General features: G+C 39.6%; 1 protein-coding gene across 1 annotated transcript in view; it reads right to left on the bottom strand.

Annotated features, from left to right (window-relative positions):
- Positions 1–18,940, bottom strand: part of ncor1 (nuclear receptor corepressor 1) — a 179,127-nt gene that overhangs the window by 81,679 nt on the left and 78,508 nt on the right. Inside the window, exons 9-13 of the mRNA XM_037688038.1 lie at positions 17,276–17,342; positions 7,869–8,041; positions 5,119–5,209; positions 483–661; positions 294–348 (exon numbers count right to left, since the gene is read on the bottom strand). Of these exons, the coding sequence (XP_037543966.1) occupies positions 294–348; positions 483–661; positions 5,119–5,209; positions 7,869–8,041; positions 17,276–17,342 (565 nt within the window). The remainder of the gene's footprint in view (positions 1–293; positions 349–482; positions 662–5,118; positions 5,210–7,868; positions 8,042–17,275; positions 17,343–18,940) is intronic.

Genomic DNA, 18,940 nt, shown 5'->3' with positions numbered 1-18,940 from the left:
TCTGAGCCGTGCACTGTTTGTACCAACAGTTTTCGAGTGGTGGGGGTGCGTTCAGGGTGAGAGTTCAACATGAAAGAAGAGGCTGCCTTTAGCTTTTTAGCTAGTGCACCTACATTGCAAGCTGCTACTTTAGCGTTACGTCAGTGCCGACAGGTGGGTGGAGGTGGGGGGTGGGGTTCGGTAGACGGGGCGCTCGGTTCTGTTGACGGGGCGCCCCGGTTGTATAATGGTAGGGGAAACACTGAACAGATTAACACGTCACTGAAATAAAAATGAGCATGAGATGACAGTACCTTCCTTTCGAGATAAGAGGCAATAAGGCCAAAGTTCTTGGGGTGTTGAATGAACCTGAAAAGACAAAGTGCCAAAATAAAATCTTTTTTCGCCTCATTATAACATCTTTAAAGTACACAGGTCCTCTGTGCCCTACAGAGAGACACAGGGACAAGATAATTTCACCTGTATTAAAAAAGAAAACTCACTTCTCCTTAAAGATCTCCTTTTCGTGCTCTGTCCAAACATTCATAAACTGCCGTGCTTTGTACACTTTCATGGGGTCGTCCATCAGGCCGTTCATGTTGATGAACTTCACGCGCCTCTGCTCAGAATCGTACATCATGGGAGGGATGACTGACAGCTGTCTCATCTGTTTCTCGTTGTTCTGGGGAACATGGTGAAAATAGTCACTGTTGGTCCAACAGAAAACTGTCTCCCTTGTTTGAGTAGTCGCTGCACGGTTTACATAGATCTTCATACTAGTAAAAAATAAAATCCATTCTCCTAAATATACATTTTCCCATTGGAGAGTGTGTCAGTTTGGTAACTGTTTATATACAATGAAGTTGTTCCATAGACACAAGTTTGCACCCTTTGATGTTTCAAGCCATTATGATGAGTTTTTATAAAGGAGCAGAAAAATTATTTTAGTCTTTTTATAATAAATTACCCTGGAATTTGATGAGTGAATACTGTAGTGAAACAATTTGATCACCAGGTGAGCTCACGCATTTGGCTCAAGTTCTGCTATCAAAAGTCAAACATCAGCTGAATAAGATATATTAAAAAGTAGGGATGCACGATATTATTGGCATGGTATTGGTATCGGCCGATATTAGCGTTTAAGTTCAATATCGGACATCGGCCATTCCATCAAAATAACTTACCGATATAAAAGGCGCTGGTTTTGCCTGCAGCGGCAGCAAAATGTGATGGAAGTTGCAGCGCAACGCAATGACGTCAAGTGCACCTACCTGATCTCATGGCGGAGAGGAAAATTCAAAATGTCTGCGGTGTGGAAGTTTTATTTTTCGTTGGTGAGAATGTCAGATTCCGAAGATTTATGGACTACGTTGAGCCTCACTACATCGTCCGCAGTCGAAGATATTTTTCCGACGTAACAGCCATCATTTCCGATGTCACCGAGAAGCTAATAGCCGATAGCACGACTTGTTGGGTGAGTTTTACCACAAACATTTGGACGTTGTGTTAGCCCCGTTAGCATGATTAGTCTTATGGGACAATGGATAGACAAAAACTTTGACTTAAAAAGTCTGTCCTTCATGCACAGGAGTGCAGAGGATCCCACACTGCAGCTACAAACCTGGAACAAGCCTCCACAAGTGAGACAGCATCGCAGGTGACTAATGCTAATAAATAACATTAAACACTTCCCATTTAATATAAATTAAAGTGCTATGCATATCATATGGCTGTTACTGAATATATCTCACCAACTCTTTACAGCTGTTACACAATTTTTGTAGCAAATAAGCCTAAATAAGAGGGCTATGTTTTGACAAAGGAACGTATATAAAATATCGGCATCGGTTATCAGCCGAATAAGTTTTAACATATCGGCCAAAAATCCAATATTGTGCATCCCTATTAAAAAGTATATAGAAATAATATAAACTCTTTTCTACCTTCTGAACAACTTTCATGACAATCTGTTGGCAGAAAGTGATTTTTGAAGCTCTAGATACAGGATTATCTGATCTAGTCATCTGGAGAAATTAGAATCTTTTTTTTTCTTCAAAACTGCATAACTTCCTTATTTCTCAACAAAATTGAGCAAAACTGGTATATTTTTCATTGTCATTTTTAGCTGCAGCTAATAAAATGAGTTTAGTCCAGTTTGGGAACTTATGTGTTCTTCCATATCCTAATGCATGCTCAATAATCCAGGTAGAAAGATCCAAAAAAGTTCAATCTGGTCCTCTGGACATTCAAAAAAACAAAAAACAAAACAAAGCAAAAAAATATAGAAACGTTTCGTCTCTCATCCGAGAGACTTCCTCAGTCTGAGGTGCTGTTTTCAGCTCAGTCTCTTAAATAGCACCGTCTCAGAGTGGATCAACCAGTTTGCTGCTGACAACCAAAACCAGCTGATCACATGCTCAAGAATGACCATCAGCCTAACAATGGATCATTAGCACACTGATGGCTGTTTACTATTCACAGAGGGCTGAGTGATACTTGCAATCACAGCATTGTAAGAGGGGGACAGTTGAACCCGGAGGCCTCCACCCCTGTTTAATGATGGACGATTTCTTTTCACAAAGATGGCCTCCTTTACTCCTCTCTCAAACCATCGTTCCTCTCTGTCCAGGATGTGAACATCTTCATCCTTGAAAGAGTGACCGCTGGCCTGGAGATGAGTGTAGACCGCAGAATCCTGGCCTGATGATGTTGATCTTCTGTGCTGGGCCATCCTTTTGGCCAGTGGCTGTTTAGTTTCCCCGATGTAAGACTGATCACAGCCCTCCTGACACTGAACAGCATACACAATATTACTCTGTTTGTGCCGGGGGACTGGATCTTTGGGATGAACCAGTCTTTGCCGTAATGTATTTTGGGGTTTAAAAGCCACTGGGACGTTATGTTTAGAAAATAAACGTCTCAGTTTCTCTGATACTCCCTCAACATACGGAATGACCACTGGTCTGGGTTCCTCCTTTTCACCTACTGGCTGACTGGAGTCCTGTTTGGGTTTCTTCTCTGCTTTCAGGAAGGCCCAGTTAGGATATCCACATTGCTCTAGAGCCTGTCTTGTGTGGGATTTCTCTTTCTGCCTGGCTCCCGAGTTAGTGGGGATGCTGTCTGTGTCTGTTATGTGTTCTTCCACAGTCTTTTGATGTCCAAGTCCATATCGGAGTTGTACAAAGCTGATGCACTTATTGTTTCCCACTGTAGCTGTGTCATCCTACAAGCTTTCTATTGACCAACAGAACTTTATTCAATAAAGTCATAGCAAATCCATGGAATTTACTATGAAGTTTAATATGTTAGTTATACGAAGGGAAGATGAAATCTCATTTTCCCCCAACCTGAGTTGTTATTCTATGCTCTCACCACACTCCACGTCAGTTGCATATTTCTATGATGATACTACCACATTTGCCCACAATAGTATTGTGTCACAGATTCTGTTGAGGGACAATTTTTATGGACCATGTCAGAATGAAAGCTTACTGCTATGCTAACACAATGTTACCACTACAGTAGGAATGTGCGATATGGCATAAAATTCATATCACGATATGTATTGTGAAGGGTGGCGATAGGCGATAACGATATATATCGCGATATGTTTTTGGTATAAAACTTGCTAAAAAAAAAGCATAGGGTGTCCTTTTGCCATTATATTTTGAATTAAGAAAATTCCACTACTAGGTCCAGAGAGTTTTTAAATAATAAACAAATCAAGTATTGGATTTCTTTCTTGTAGTGCAAAACAGTGCAAAAGATATCAAATGTAGTTTTAGCCATATGTTTTAAACAAAATAAAATTAACAGTTTCCAGTTTTACTTAAGAAATGAACAGCAAGAGAGCAGCATTTTACACTGAAACACTTCACCCTCCAAACCTCTAGTTGGCGTCTCCTTCCACTGTAATGGAGAGCTGACACAAAATGAGTCTGTGGCTTTGACCAGAGGGTCTCGCAGTAAAATCACACAACACAGCATTCTTTTCAAAGATCAGAGAGCAGGTTTCTCTAAAGCTAACCAACGCTTACTTTAACTTTCGAGGGGAAAAAAAAAAAACTTTTGACGGAACACATCGTTTTGCGCATGCGTCAGAATACGGCAACACTACGGCAAGCCGGCTGTAGTTAGCTTGTAGCTTCACTACTTAGCGCTCGAAGAAAAGACTAACGCCACTTGTGCACAGTTTTCAACTAAAAAAAAGTAACGATTAAACGGACAACTCTGATTTTACATCAGACACAGCATTATTGTGGTTAGCCGGTAGAAGACAGATCTCTATCGTAGGCTAAATTTCTATCGTTTCTACCGTATACCGTTTATATCGCGCATTCCTACACTACAGGTATTACATCTGTGCTGTTGTTTCCATGACCTTGTCATGCATGATCTGTGAAATTTCCTTGTATATATGGAAGGGTTCCAGGCATCCACAGTCAGTTTCAGCCTTGGTGTTGAGGAAGAAAGATCACCAATAAAGCTGTACTTGATGAGGTAATTGCCGCAATCAAGCTCAAGCAACATGAGAGGATGCCGATGGAGGAGTTTTAAGTGCAGTACTTTGACTAGATCCACACTTCTTCATCTACCATTCTGACCATAATGAGAACAAATGCTTCTTGACTTGTCCAAATGGCAGACCGAAGACAGCTGAGAAAGACGGAGTATTAACTGACATGTAGAGAATGTGTATTGATTGTTTCAGCCATGTGGTAAGAGCATACTGAAACCCAATGGATGCAGCAAGTGTAGTGGCACAACATGATGCACGTTGCAGACCACCAAGGGTGTTGCATGCCAACACTGTGTGGGTTTAATGAGGTTGTAGGCATGCATAAGACCAACGTGAGCCTAGTGTGATCAGTGCTGTTACAAAATCTTGACACACGTCTGTGGGCATGAGACCCACATAATGGATACGCTGCTACAACGCTACAACCAGGACAAGGACCATCATGAACACATCACATTCTATCAAGTGTAATGAGGAGCCCACTGTGATTTTAACATGACCCTGAAGACCTTGACAAGACCATCCACGCTCCACTTAGATTATTATTCAGTGAAAATGTCATCTTAAAGAACACAACATAATATTGGCACATTATACAACAAAAAGCAAAAAGTACTTACCTCCTGCTCAGAAAGACCATCAATGATTTCTGAAATCTCATGCTCGCTTCTTGCAATTGTTGCAGAAAGACCCGTCCCTCTTTGTCCAACCCTGCAGAAAACAGCAACGTGTTGATTTACCAAAAATAACTTTTTTTTGTTCTGTTTTTAATTTCCTTGCAGCTGCTCCCTTCTTCAGGGGTCACCACAGCGAACTAACTTGCACGAAGACTTGGCTATTATTTTTACGCCAGATGCCCTTCCTGACGCAACCACAGACCACAAAGCTACCACAGCACTCTGTGCGGAGCAGAGAACTGACATCTAGGGCGTTCATGGGAGCAAATGGTGGGGGTTAAGGGCCTTGCTCAAGGGCCCAGAGTGGGACGAATGAGGATGGAGGCAGGTGTGGGTGTTTCATCTTTCCCACCCACATTTTGATGTTGTCGGTCCAGGGAGTCAAACCTCTGCACCACCCCTCCCCAAAAATAACATGACACATTTATATTAAATGTTGCATCAAATCTGTTTGATGATATCACTTTAAATTCAGCTTTTATCTTTATTCACAATTGATCTTTGGAACTTTCAAAACTTAGAACATTGTACCCAAAATTTGGAGGACATTCTTTAAGAGTTATTATAGCTTGCTTCTTCCTTCACAGTACAGTGTGATGAACAGTGCTGACATCTTAAATATTTCTATGAAAACCCCAAATCTCCATCCAGACACTGAGCCATCATTTTGTTTCCCATATTTTCCTAAAGTACTCAGAGTCTCACACACCACCCAGTGTACTGTGTTTATATAAGAGTTCTTCAAAACATTTTAATATCTCAGCATGGCCACAAGGGAAACATTATCAGTGTATTAAAAAAATGCTAGCACGTGTGGAGGTACTTCAGTTTAGCATTGTGTGAAATGATTATTAAGTCAATACTGCCCTAAAAATCAGATTTTATTTGTTTACCGTAATGCAGCAGCTGTATGTTGTTTGGTTATAATAAAGAATTCAGTAACGTAGGGTTGTGTAAACCTGTAAGTCTACACCAGAAGTGTTTAAAAACAGAACATTTTGATGGTTGTTTCATGTAATTTTAGACACGAATTACAAAAAAGACATGTTCATGAATGAAGAAGTATGTTTTCTTTGCCAAAACAATTGTCTTTACTAAATTTAAAAACAAGAATGTTGCATATAGCACAGTATACGTCCATTGACAAATACAGCAATACAGCAATCTATAGCAACGACCTGGACAAGACAATGCCTTGTATAACATTTGCCCTTGATTTGTGACATTAACTTTGAAGCTGGGGTGACGGAAAGATTATGCAGCACACCATATAGTAGTGTACAATTTCATAAGCTTTTTCGATGAACGATAAAGAAGCATCCTGTGCTCCAGCATCAACGTGTGGCATGAAGGCTGCACAGCTGCAGAAAGAAAAGCTTTGCAGAGAGCGGTGAAGTCTGAACAGAAATCTGTTGGAGTCAGCCTCCCCACCATCACAGACATCTACACCTCCAGATGCAGAAAGAGGGCCACCTGCATCATGAAGGACCCCACTCACCCAGCACACACACTTTTTGCCCTGCTCCCCTCAGGCAGGAGGTTGAGGAGCATTAAGTGTAGAACCACTATACTGAGGAACAGCTTCTACCCTGAAGTTGTAAGACTCATGAATCTCTAATCAGGATAATCACTGTGAAAAAAAAATCACTGTAATGCCACTTGATTGCTGATATGTGCTGCTGATTATCCATGTTGCTGCGCTTATGCTGCCGTTTTATGTCTTGTCGCTGTGTTCATTTGTACTCATCTGCTCACACAGACTCATGTTCATGCTGCTGTTGTTCGGCGCATTGTTTTTGTACTACTAGTGTTTAGCGTATTCTTAGTTTAGTGTATTTCTTAGTTCATATCTTAGATCTTATTATTGTTTTTCTTTACAATTTATACTTTTGTGGGATGTAACTGGGACCCTGTGTACACAATTTCGTTCCACCATATATCACATGTGATGGAACGACAAAGAAACTTTGCCTTGAAGATATCTTGAGCAGATCAGAAAATATGATCCGAACAAGCCAATATCTTGTTTTAGCTTTGACCTTAATTTGTAATCTTGATCTTGGAGCTGGGGTGATAAAAGTGTATGTGACACTCCACATCTAGTGATGATGCATATGTGTAAAGTTTTTTTTTTTCTTCTTTAGCAGATCAGTCGTTATGGGCAGGACGAGAGAAAGTTTACAGATGTACGGAGACTATAACAAAATATGTCTGCCATCGATGGGCATATGAAAAAATAACACCAGAAATATTTTTGATCATTTGATTTAATTTAAATTATTTCTGATTGTAGTTTTTTTTTAGTTGGGGGTGGGGAGGTTAAACACTGAAAAGTAAAAACATGAGTCCAACATGGTCATTTGGATAGTTTCTTTTTTTGTTGAGAGGCGTTTCAACCTTCATCCAAAGGGCTTCATCAGTCTAAGGAGTCACAAACATACTGTTTTCCCCACCAAGCAGTACACTTTTATAGCGGACCAACCAGTTTGCTGGTGATAAGATGGTTTCTGGGGGCTGTCCTCTCCCCCGCCAACTCTTCCCAAGCAGCCACAGTCAAAGTGGTTCAAGACATCAAGGTTCATGCTACCAAGCATGAACTTTGACAAAAACATGAGTGAATATAAATACAAAAACCTGACCTCACAGAAATTGCTAAAAAGAACTAAATGAACATTAGTTTTAGTTCTTGTTACCTCTGGAAGCGCTCCTGCTGCTCTCTCTGTTTGCGGATCTCTGGGAACTGCCTCTCATAGTACTCTCGTGTTCTGCTCTCCTTGGCTTTGCGTCTGGGGTTGTTCTCCATACGTTCTACCTTCTTCTCCCAGGCCTCCATCAACTGGTCATAGCGCTGACAGATCTTCTGTTCCTGTTGATACAAAAACAATAAACAAAGAGCTGTATCACGAGTGGCTGTTCATACAGAGGTGGTTAACATTATCAACATCACTGATGACTATTTTCAATTTTAACTATAAGCTTTCATAGGCAGTTTAAAGAGAATTGGATTAATAACATATTCACGTTGTGTTAACATGCTCTTGAGCTTTATCCTGGCATGTAAAGGATAATAAAATCTGTTTCTCATTTTTTGCTGCATTTTAACAGTAAAATTGACAATCCAAATCTTTTTAAAGTGGAAATTTTGCCAAAATCCTCAAATAATGTTTTACTTAATTTTTAATCCTTTCAAAGATGAACTAATGGTGCAATGTCTGTTTCTGCGGTTATTTTTTAATTAATCAATTGGCACCGTTTTAATGGCAGCGACTCCTTTGTTGTATACATTATACACCGCCTGGCCAAAAAAAAAAAGTTGCCACCTGGATTTAACTAAGCAAATAGGTACGAGCCTCCTATTGGATAATTACTGCACGGATGATTATCTTTCAGCTGGCAAAAAGTTATTTAACCACAATTGGTGCAATGAGTTGCTTCTCATTTCTTAAACAACCATGTTGAAAGACACATGGTGTGGTCATGGAAAAGATCTCAGTCTGTTTGATTGGCATCAAGCAGAGAAAACATCTAAGGGGATTGTAGAAACTACTAAATTTGGGTTAAGAACTGTCCAACGCATTATTAAAAACTGGAAGGATAGTGGGGACCGTCTTCGTCTTCAACGAAGAAATGCAGCCGGAAGAAAATCCTGAATGATCGTGATCGGTGATCACTTAAACGTTTGGTGAAATCAAATAGAAGAAAAACAACAGTAGCACTCAGGGCTATGTTTAATAGTGAAAGCAAGAGAATTTCCACACGTACAATGTGAAGGGAACTCGAGGGATTGGGACTGAACAGCTGTGTAGCCTAAAGAAAACCACTAATCAGTGAGGCTAACTGGGGAAAAAAGGCTTCAATTTGCTAGGAAGCATAAAGATTGGACTCTGGAGCAATGGAAGAAGGTCATGTGGTCTGATGAGTCCAGATTTACCATGTTCCAGAGTGATGGGTGCATCAGGGTAAGAAGTGAGGCAGGTGAAGTGATGCACCCATCATGCCTAGTGCCTAGTCATCAATGCAAGATCTTGGTGAAAAATTAATGCAACACTGGATGGAAATAGATCTTGTGACATTGCAGAAGCTTATCGACACAATGTTACAGAGAATGCATGCTGCAATCAAAGATAAAGGCGGTCCAATAAAATATTAGTGTGTGACTTTTTTTTGGTGCCGACTTTTGTTTGGCCAGGCAGTGTATGTGGAATGACAATTAAAGCTTTCCATCTCTTTTTCTAAAGGACATCTTGAGAAAGATTCACTAGTGCACAGCAGGCAGCAGCTTACCTATATTTACCAATATTAATAGGGCTGAGTACCGAACCGAGGTTATTTTATAGCACCGACCGAACTGCACCGGTCGGTGTATGGATTGAAACGTCACTCTTTTTTCGGTGTCAAGTTTTGGTATTGGCTGTAATGTGTCACGTGTTTTTAGCATACAGGCAAGTAAAACACCAGACATATGACAAACAGACTACATGTTTACACCCAGAGTTGTATAGAGCTGCCGTAATAAATCTATGTATAATGTATGTCTATGGTGCTGGTGACGCCCACAGACGGAGTACATGTGTGCAGCACGTGTGTTGTCGAACGGCTTCAATTTATGAGCAGAAAGTTGCTTCGTGTTTTTCTGCGAGGAGAGGAGGAGGACAGTAGCCTCCACCCCTCCTCCTCTCAGCGTTAAAGTCAGCCTGTGAGTGTTAGAGAGCATGAACGGCCTGATTCATTATCTCCACGACTGGACTCCTCTTCATCAAAGAACTCCGAGGATGGAGCTGTGTCTGGAATTTCAGCTGGTAAGTTTATGTTTGTTAACGTTACTGTAGCTTAATACGTGCATCGCGGTGAATTAAACTAGAATCCATGTAATGCTAACTTTAAGATATTAGTGTGTAAATTTATTTTATGGGTATCTAAGTAGCTAGCTAAAATCAGAAGCTAACTAAAGATTGACAGTAACAGATAAAGCTTAGCTTGTAAAAATGTGCTCATCCATCCAGTCAGCTGCTTAAACAGTTCACTAATGTTCACTGTTTATGTTAATGTTCTCCTCACAGGAGGTTCAGACCCTGATGTGAGAAGAACAGACAAAAGAAAAGTGAGGTGGGGGCCACAGGACAGTCACAAACTTTGTTGTTAAAAGTTTGCTGCTCTTAACTACAGTGGAGGCTGCATGTTGGAGGTAAGTTAAGCTGTATAGGATATTGTTGATCAGTTAAGCTTTTATTTCTCAGCCTAGATAATGATTTTTGAGCAATAAGAACACAACCATGTTATTGTTGATGTTTTGTGTTCTAATGCTAGTTGGGGAGATGATAAGAGCCCTAAACCCCAGAGAACCACAGAGAAGATTCAGGAAGAGACACAGAGGTGCAAAAGTCTGCATCAACCCTAACCTCAGTGAATCCAGTGACCTGCTGGTGGGATGTCAGGGACACTATGCCAATGATATCAAACTGATAACCAGGTATCAGTGTGTGCAACAATCATCATCCACACCCTCAGAGTGAATACTTCCTACTGCTGAAGACACCATCAGCCAAGAGCGGGCTTGTTTGTGTCCAGAGAAAGCAGACAGGTTTATGTTTCTGAAGAAAAACTGTTAAGTGAAAAAGTCCTCAGTGTGTAGCAGTGAACATTAGACACTGACATGTCACTGGTTTACAACTGTTCTTTTGACTGGAAAATTATTTGTTTATTTTTATGTAAGAAAACTGCTTGGAATAGAAATACCAAAGTTAAAAAATAAAACTCACGATTTGTACTGTAATGTGTAACATAACTTTCTTTTTGTTAGAATATTAATTACAAAATTGGTACGAAAAAAAAAACGTCCAGGAACTGACACTGAAGTGAAGGTACCGACACCTGTACCGATACAGTTTTTTTTGTTTTTTTTTTCAGAAAGGTACCCAGCCCTAAATATTACAGATATTTTAATAATTGAGTAGTTGCAGATAATCTGTCAATTAATCGAGTAACTGGACCTACACGTCTACACCGGTAGTTCCTAATTTTTTTACTTGATCTCTTCTCACTTCCAGTAGATAAAAGTCTGCGTCTCTCTTTTTTGCAGAACTCAAGTGTCACTCCTTGTCCTTTGACAGTTCCAAACTTTCTGTGTTATTTTGGAAATACTTCTTTAACACTGAATCAGACTGAAGGGAGGTGAGCTCCTCATTACAGTTGAGATAAGGTGCATTCTCTGTTGGAAATGTGGCAGTTCAACAACCCATGATTCTTTTTAAAAGAGCAAGTCAGCATCAGTAAAACAAGACAAAATTTATTTTTGAAGCTTGTGGTTAATCTGTGCATAAAGATGCAAAGAGGTTTTCTATCTGCTGCACAGACAACTCCTGTCTGATGTTTTCTTTGTATTCCGTTTGTGCAGGAGGATTCTGCTTGTTGGTCTCATTGTAAAAACTGATCGTGTCCGCATCGAGTATTGTTTCATTCAGAAACTCATTGGTCTGTTTGTACAGACTTCTTGTTCTTATCACACTGTTGTGAAGAGTTGATTCAGTGAGATTTCTGCCTTTCTTGCCTCAAACAATTGGCTTTCTTAAGTCTTTTTTTTTCTCTGCTGTTTTCTATGTTCTTCCATTGCACATAATGCAACATAAGAATGATGTGCGACAGTGAAAACTGTCCCTGGTAACAACCAAGCAATACACCATTGTGTGGATTGAACAAAGCATCCAATCAAAGATTTCTGCTACAAGAAGTTATTTTTCAAGGAACTTGATGAAAAGTTTAACCTTAAAAAGAACAGATCACCATACAAACCAACTCAGTTGTGGATTTATCTGTTGCCATGTTAGAATAAGTAAAATAAAAAAGGCAAATCTGAAAGAAATCTAATCATCATCCTACCAAGCAACAGTGATCATGACATCTCTGAAGGCGAGAGGATCTATGCCCCAATAAATAGGTTAGCAATTTATCTTTAAATGTGAACAAAATGGTAAACACGGTGACAGGCAGTTTGGAGCAGAAGATAGAACCTGCTGCCCAGTAACTAGCTGTGTATCTTCTGGGTTTGTGTCAGATTCTGTCTTCAGACCCACTCACAGTCTGTTCTGAAGCAACTGGTGGGTTTTCAAAAGGCCTTGAAAACGTCCAGTGACGTGTAGTTTAATTAAAGAAGTTCACTTTTTAATCATCAAATAAAGACACAGTTTGCCTAATATAAGAGATAGAAACCCAAACAAAAGAAGCAGTAAAAGCTCAGATGTGAGAGTTAAAATGTTTAGTGAAGCTACAGAAACATGGTGACGAGGTCTAAACAACCTCATTTCAACTCTGCTGCAGGCGACAATTCCCTTTCCTGTTGGCACAAGGCCATGAGCACTCCTCCTTTGTTCAGTGTCAAAAAGGTCTGTCTGACTCTGACGGGGAACAGCCGCAGAGATGTTAGACCCATTGACCCACAGCAACAAAAACTCAGTCAAGCGTTTAAACATTAGATGATCCAGCAGTATCAGAATTACTGATAACACAGCCAGAGGCTTGGCTAGTCGTTTCTCAGAAACACTTTTTGATCTGACAATATTTGTTTTTCTACTGCATACAGAAGTTGCTACTGCCTCACACAATACATCCAAACAAACAGGGGAAACCAAGGCACCTCCTGCCCTGGAAAAAGGTCAGTTGTATAATTTTATAATTTCCACAATCTTCAGCATCAAACTGAATTCCCTGAAAAGGCCTCAGTTTGCCAAGAGCGTCTTCAGGGTGGCTGTAACTAAAAAGTGAGTAACTTGATCCCAAATGTTCATAGACAACATGAGAAGTTAACCCTGAACAAGACAATAAACCCAACATCACTTCTAAAAAGTTTTTGGAACTATGTGTGGGCAATTAAAAATTATTATGGATGCATTTTAACTTTTTTGTGATTATCAGGTTTGTGATTTTTACACAAGGACACAGTTGGTAAGCTTATGTTTATCCAAAAATGCAGTGAAACAAAAAAACAGAGAAATGTTAACTGACAGAATTAAATGATCATGACCTATTTTACATAAACAAACACTAATTTTAATATTTGTGCATAATAAAGTGTGTACAATAACATGCCAAAAAGCCCCATTAATCACAGGCTGCTGACCAACAATTAGCATAGATGCTAATTTAACATTGAAAACACAATTTAATTTTTATTTTGTTTTATTTTATTTTGGGAGATATAAACAATATTCCTGCAGGAAGTGCAATGTTTAGTCCTACTCAAACTAGCCTTCAGCTTTTTAATGTAGACAAAATTAAACAGTTTATTATTTTTAAATGAGTTTGTTTAGAGTGTTGTTTATTATTATTATTATAATACATACCACCATAGCACCAAAACAGCTCTAATAAAAATTACTAACGACCTTCTTCTTCTTGTTGCTGACTCTGGTCTTCTGTCCAGCCTCATTCTACTTGACCTAAGTTCTGCCTTCGACATGATCTGCCATTCTATCCTCCTCCACAGACTAACCGCCATTGGCATCTCAAGTACTCCATTAGACTGGTTCAAATCTTATCTCTCTGACCTCACTCAATTCATTCAGCTTAAATCCATCCATTCTCAGTCTCTACGGGTATGCCCCAAGGCTCTGTCCTCGGACCCCTCCTCTTCATTTACCTCCTTCCTCTAGATCACATATTCTGCAAATTTGGTGTCCATTTCCACTGTTACGCTGATGAAACACAGCTCTATTTGTCAACCAAACCAAACTTCACTCACCCACCCTTCATCCTCACCGACTGTGTCGGTGAGCTCAATCACTGGTTTTCTAACAATTTCTTTCAATTAAATAGTGACAAAACAGAAATCATCCTTGTCTGTACCAAAACCCCTATTTCAAAATCAGAACATCTTCTCATCACCCTTAACAAATCTCTGCTATCCCCCTTGCCTCAGGTCAAGAGGTTCTGCATCATCTTTGACACCACTCTCTCCTTCACTTCACACATCAACAATGTTAATCGGTCTGCCTATTTCCATCTCCGAAATATTAACAGTCTCTGTCCTTTTCTCACACCCCGCTCCACTGCCATCCTTGTTCACAGTCTTGTGACTTCCTGGATTGACTACTGCAACTCCCTTCTTTATGGCCTCACTAACAAATCTCTTCAGGAGCTACAGATGGTCCAGAACTCAGCTGCCTGTCTCATCACTCAAACCTCCTCCTATAATTACATCACTCCTGTCCTGCAGCAGCTCCACTGGCTCCCGGTTAAATTGTGCATAGTCTTCAAAATTCTTCTTCTCACTTTCAAAACTATCCACAATCTTGCCCTTCCTTACATTTCTGACCTCCTACACATCTCCATACCCTCTCGCTCTCTCAGATCCTCCTCTTCGCTTCACCTCAATGTACCCTCTGCCTCTCCACCATGGAGAGCAGGGCCTTCACCTGCTCTGCCCCTCACCTATGGAACTCCCTACTGCAAGACCTACAAAACACCAACTCTCTTTCTCTATTCAAGACTACTCTGAAAACACATCTCTTCAGACTTGCTTATCCTTTTTTACTTTGTTTTATGTATTTTGTATTTCAATTTATTCCTGTTGGTCTTTGCAATGTTTGTTTTTACACAATATTATTTTATGTTTCTTGCTGTAAAGTGTCCTTGGGTGTCCTGAAAGGTGCTTTTTAAATAAAATTATTATTATTATTGCATATATACAGTGAGGAAAATAAGTATTTGAACACCCTGCGACTTTGCAAGTTCTCCTACTTAGAAATCATGGAGGGGTCTGAAATTTTCATCTCAACTGCATGTCCACTGGGAGAGACATAATATAAAAAAAAAATCCATAAATCACAATGTATGATTTTTTTAAATAATTTATTTGTGTGTTACTGCTGCAAATAATTATTTAAACACCTGTGAAAATCAATGTTAATATTTGGTACAATAGCCTTTGTTTGCCATTACAGAGGTCAAATGTTTCCTGTAGTTTTCCATAAGGTGTCCACACACTGCAGCGAGATTCTGGCCCATTCCTCCACACAGATCTTCTCTAGATCAGCCAGGTTTCTGGGCTGTTGCTGAGAAACACAGAGTTTGAGCTCCCTCCAAAGATTTTCTATAGGGCTTAGGTCTCGAGACTGGCTAGGCCACTCCAGAACCTTGATATGCTTCTTACGGAGCCACTCCTTGGTTCTCCTGGCTATGCACTTCGGGTCATTGTCATGTTGGAAGACCCAGCCATGACCCATCTTCAATGTTCTAACTGAGGGAAGGAGGTTGTTCCCCAAAATCTCACAATACATGGACCCGGTCATCCTCTTCTTAGTACAGTACAGTCGTCCTGTCCCATGTGCAGAAAAACACCCCCAAAGCATGAAGCTTCTTCCCCCATGCTTCACAGTAGGGGTGGTGTTTTTGGGATGGTACTCTTCATTCTTCGTCCTCCAAACATGGCGAGTGGAATTAAGATCAAAAAGTTCTTTTTTGGTCTCGTCTGATCACATAACTTTCTCCCATGACTCCTCTGGATCATTCAAATGGTCATGGGTAAACTAAGACTGGCCTGGACGTGTGCTGATTTAAGCAGGGGAACCTTCTGTGCCATGCATGATTTTAAACTATGACATCTTAGTGTATTACCTACAGTAACCTTGGAAACAGTGGTGCCAGCTCTCTTCAGGTCATTGACCAGCTCCTCCCGTGTTGTTCTGGGCTGATTCCTCATCTTTCTTAGGATCACTGATACGCCACGAGGTAAGATCTTGAATGGAGCCCCAGTCCGAGGGGGATTGACAGTCATGTTTAGCTTCTTCCATTTTCTAATAATTGCTCCAACAGTTGATGTTTTTTCTCCAAGCTGCTTGACAATTGCCCCACAGCTTTCTAGCCTTGTGGAGGTCTACAATTTTGTCTCTGGTGTTGTTGGACAGTTCTTTGGTCTTAGCCATGTTGTTTTTGTGTTACTTTTCCTTTTTTAGTCATCCGATTTGTAAAATAAAATAAAAAAAATGTATGCCTTTTTATAACTGTTTATTGTTGTCGATGTTGTCCATTGTTGTCATCATTCTTTGTTGAAATCAGGTCTCTTGTAAATGAGTCCTCTAGGCTCAATGGGATTTAACTGTCTAAATAAAGGTTGAATGAATGTTAGTAGTTGGAGTCTTACTGATTGTGTGGGGTGGACAGGTGTCTTTATGCAGCTAACGACCTCAAACAGGTGCTTCTAATTTAGAATAATAAGTGGAGTGGAGGTGGACTTTTTAGAGGTGGACTAACAGGTCTTTGAGGGCCAGAATTGTTGCTGATTGGCAGGTGTTCAAATACTTATTTGCAGCAGTAACACACAAATAAATTATTTTTAAAAAAATCATAGATTGTGATTTCTGGATTTTTTTTTAAGATTAAGTCTCTCACAGTGGACATCCACCTAAGATGAAAATTTCAGACCCCTCCATGATTTCTAAGTGGGAGAACTTGCAAAGTCGTAGGGGGTTCAAATACTTATTTCCCTTACTGTATTTATAAAAAGATACATTGTTTCATTATTTGTTCATAAACTTTCCATAGAATCCCACCCTTAATTTTCCAGCATTTTATTATTGTTTATGCCCTCTTAAATTATATCTTCTCTGTGTATATAAAGTGTATAAAGGCTGCATAACTTTTTTTCTGCTTATATCCTACAAGTTTTAAACAAATCAACTGTGCTTTTCCTGTTTGTAGAAGATGCTGACGATGTTGAGGATTACAAGAAGCCGTGGCGGGTGGTGCATTTAAGTAGGCAGGGTGTTCGGCTCTGCTGACAGGGCAGGGTGCCCTCCTTGGATAATGGTAGGGGAAAAACTGAATTGCATTTTAATTTCAAATACATCTGCATTTTATAATCGGACAGATCGCAGTTTGTTCCCTGCATTTCAAGCACGAAGAGTGTTTGTGCAGCAAGTTGTGTTCACAGATGCAACACTGAAGCAGAGGTTATCTGAGTACGCACAGTCACATGTGAATATGGTTTTATTGACTGTGGGAAAGAATAGAACTGCTTCCTTTGTGTTTGTTTCATTGACATAAAGATTTAAAACGGGTCCAATCACTACATCGTTCGATTTGCTTTTATAACAGCTGGGACTCTTACCCTTTGTTTGCGTGCATGGTTTCTCCTCTTAAAGAATAAAATCAGCTTCTTCCTCATGACTTGGTTCCTGAAAGAAGGGAAAAGCAACTCAGAAAAGTATTTTAATAATATATTCCCCAACTACTTAACTATAAAACAAGTCATTGATGTCAAACTATAGTTTAACTAAATATACTATTTTCACAACTAGAGTAAAATGAGTTCACTTTAATTCCAGCAGCTCATCTGAAAACTCTGCAGTGTGACAAGGACAGAATACTGGGAAATCTATTGTTTACATACGACAGTGGCTGTGGGGAGAAAATAGTGAGAATGCTGACCCTGAGTGTGGCCTGTTCAGCAGGTTCACACAGAAACACTCAGTCCTGATAAAAGGCCCAGCCAGATGCGTTGCTCCCATGACACACACTGATAGGAGAGGTTGTACCAGACGACACAATCTGAATATGAGCTACTGTGACTTCTTGTGCAATAAATGAAAATATTTATTTCAGCTGGTTAAATGGATCAGAGAGATCATTGAATGATCACTTTGCTCAGTTCAAAGACATCAATAATCAGAGTAAAAGCTCTAATTGATCAAAGGTGATCAAAAGCTCCTTCAGTCAAGAACACATTTATCCAGTTGTGTCCTGCAGTCATTCCTACCAGGCCCAGTTCTTGTAGCAGAACAGGGAAATGTTTGTTCTTTTAGTCCCCTCTCCTTGCATGCTCCACGGGGACTCCTCCCTGAGTGAAAGCTTCTCTGAATTATTGATAAAACATTTTGAATAAGTCATCAGTGTGAAGCTGGGGGTTTAACCCGTTGTCTGACAGCGTGGTCGTTTCCAAATGGAATCGAAACAACATTCAGTCAGCAAAAACAACAGTTTGACTCATTAACGGGGTCTGCTGTGAGGGCAGAGGGGGGGGCCATCAGAGGAGATCTTTAGACCAAACTCCAACAACACAAACACATTTCACTTCTTGGGCTTTACATTTAGAAAACCTCCTGATACACTGAACACAACATGTCATGAAAATATTTAAACAGTTTGTATTATTTGAATTAATTTAAATTGATTAAATAAGACAAGAGGTTTTTTTTATTAATAAGGTTATAATTGCTATTTAAGTGACAATAAACAGGACTAATATTTTCCATATATAAATATAACATTATTTATCTTTATTATCACTTAGTCATAATCATAGAAAGCTGTTCCCACAGGTCAGTGTAACAAACAGTAATAAGTGGAATTTATCTATGTGATGTGAGTAATCCTCAAAAATATTTCTATCAGTTTCACACACACACACCCCCCCACCACCAAAAAAAAAAAACTAAAAGATAAGTAAAACTTCTGAGCAGCCATTTTATTGTTTGAACAATAAAACAGTTTCTTTAAAGCTGTAAGAAAATGGAACATGGATTTAAAAAGATGTTTTATTTGAAGAATCATGTTTTTTCCTCCATGTTTTTTTTCCTCCATGTTATTTTTACCGAGTGGTAAAAACATCAGTTTAATCACAAACAAGACATGCTTGACATGAATTAAATAATTTAACTTCAGAGAGCTTTAGAGTCCAGAAGGTTATGGTCATTTCTTGAGTGTGTGTAATTTCATGTGTTAAAAGCAAACAACAAAGACAACATAATAAAGACAGCATAAAAAAACAAAAAAA

Source organism: Nematolebias whitei, chromosome 14, assembly GCF_014905685.2.
Source record: "Nematolebias whitei isolate Nwh7 chromosome 14, NemWhi1, whole genome shotgun sequence".
Taxonomy (NCBI): domain Eukaryota; kingdom Metazoa; phylum Chordata; class Actinopteri; order Cyprinodontiformes; family Rivulidae; genus Nematolebias; species Nematolebias whitei.
The sequence above is the reverse complement of the archived record's forward strand: the minus strand, read 5'-3'. Positions and strand labels throughout refer to the sequence as shown.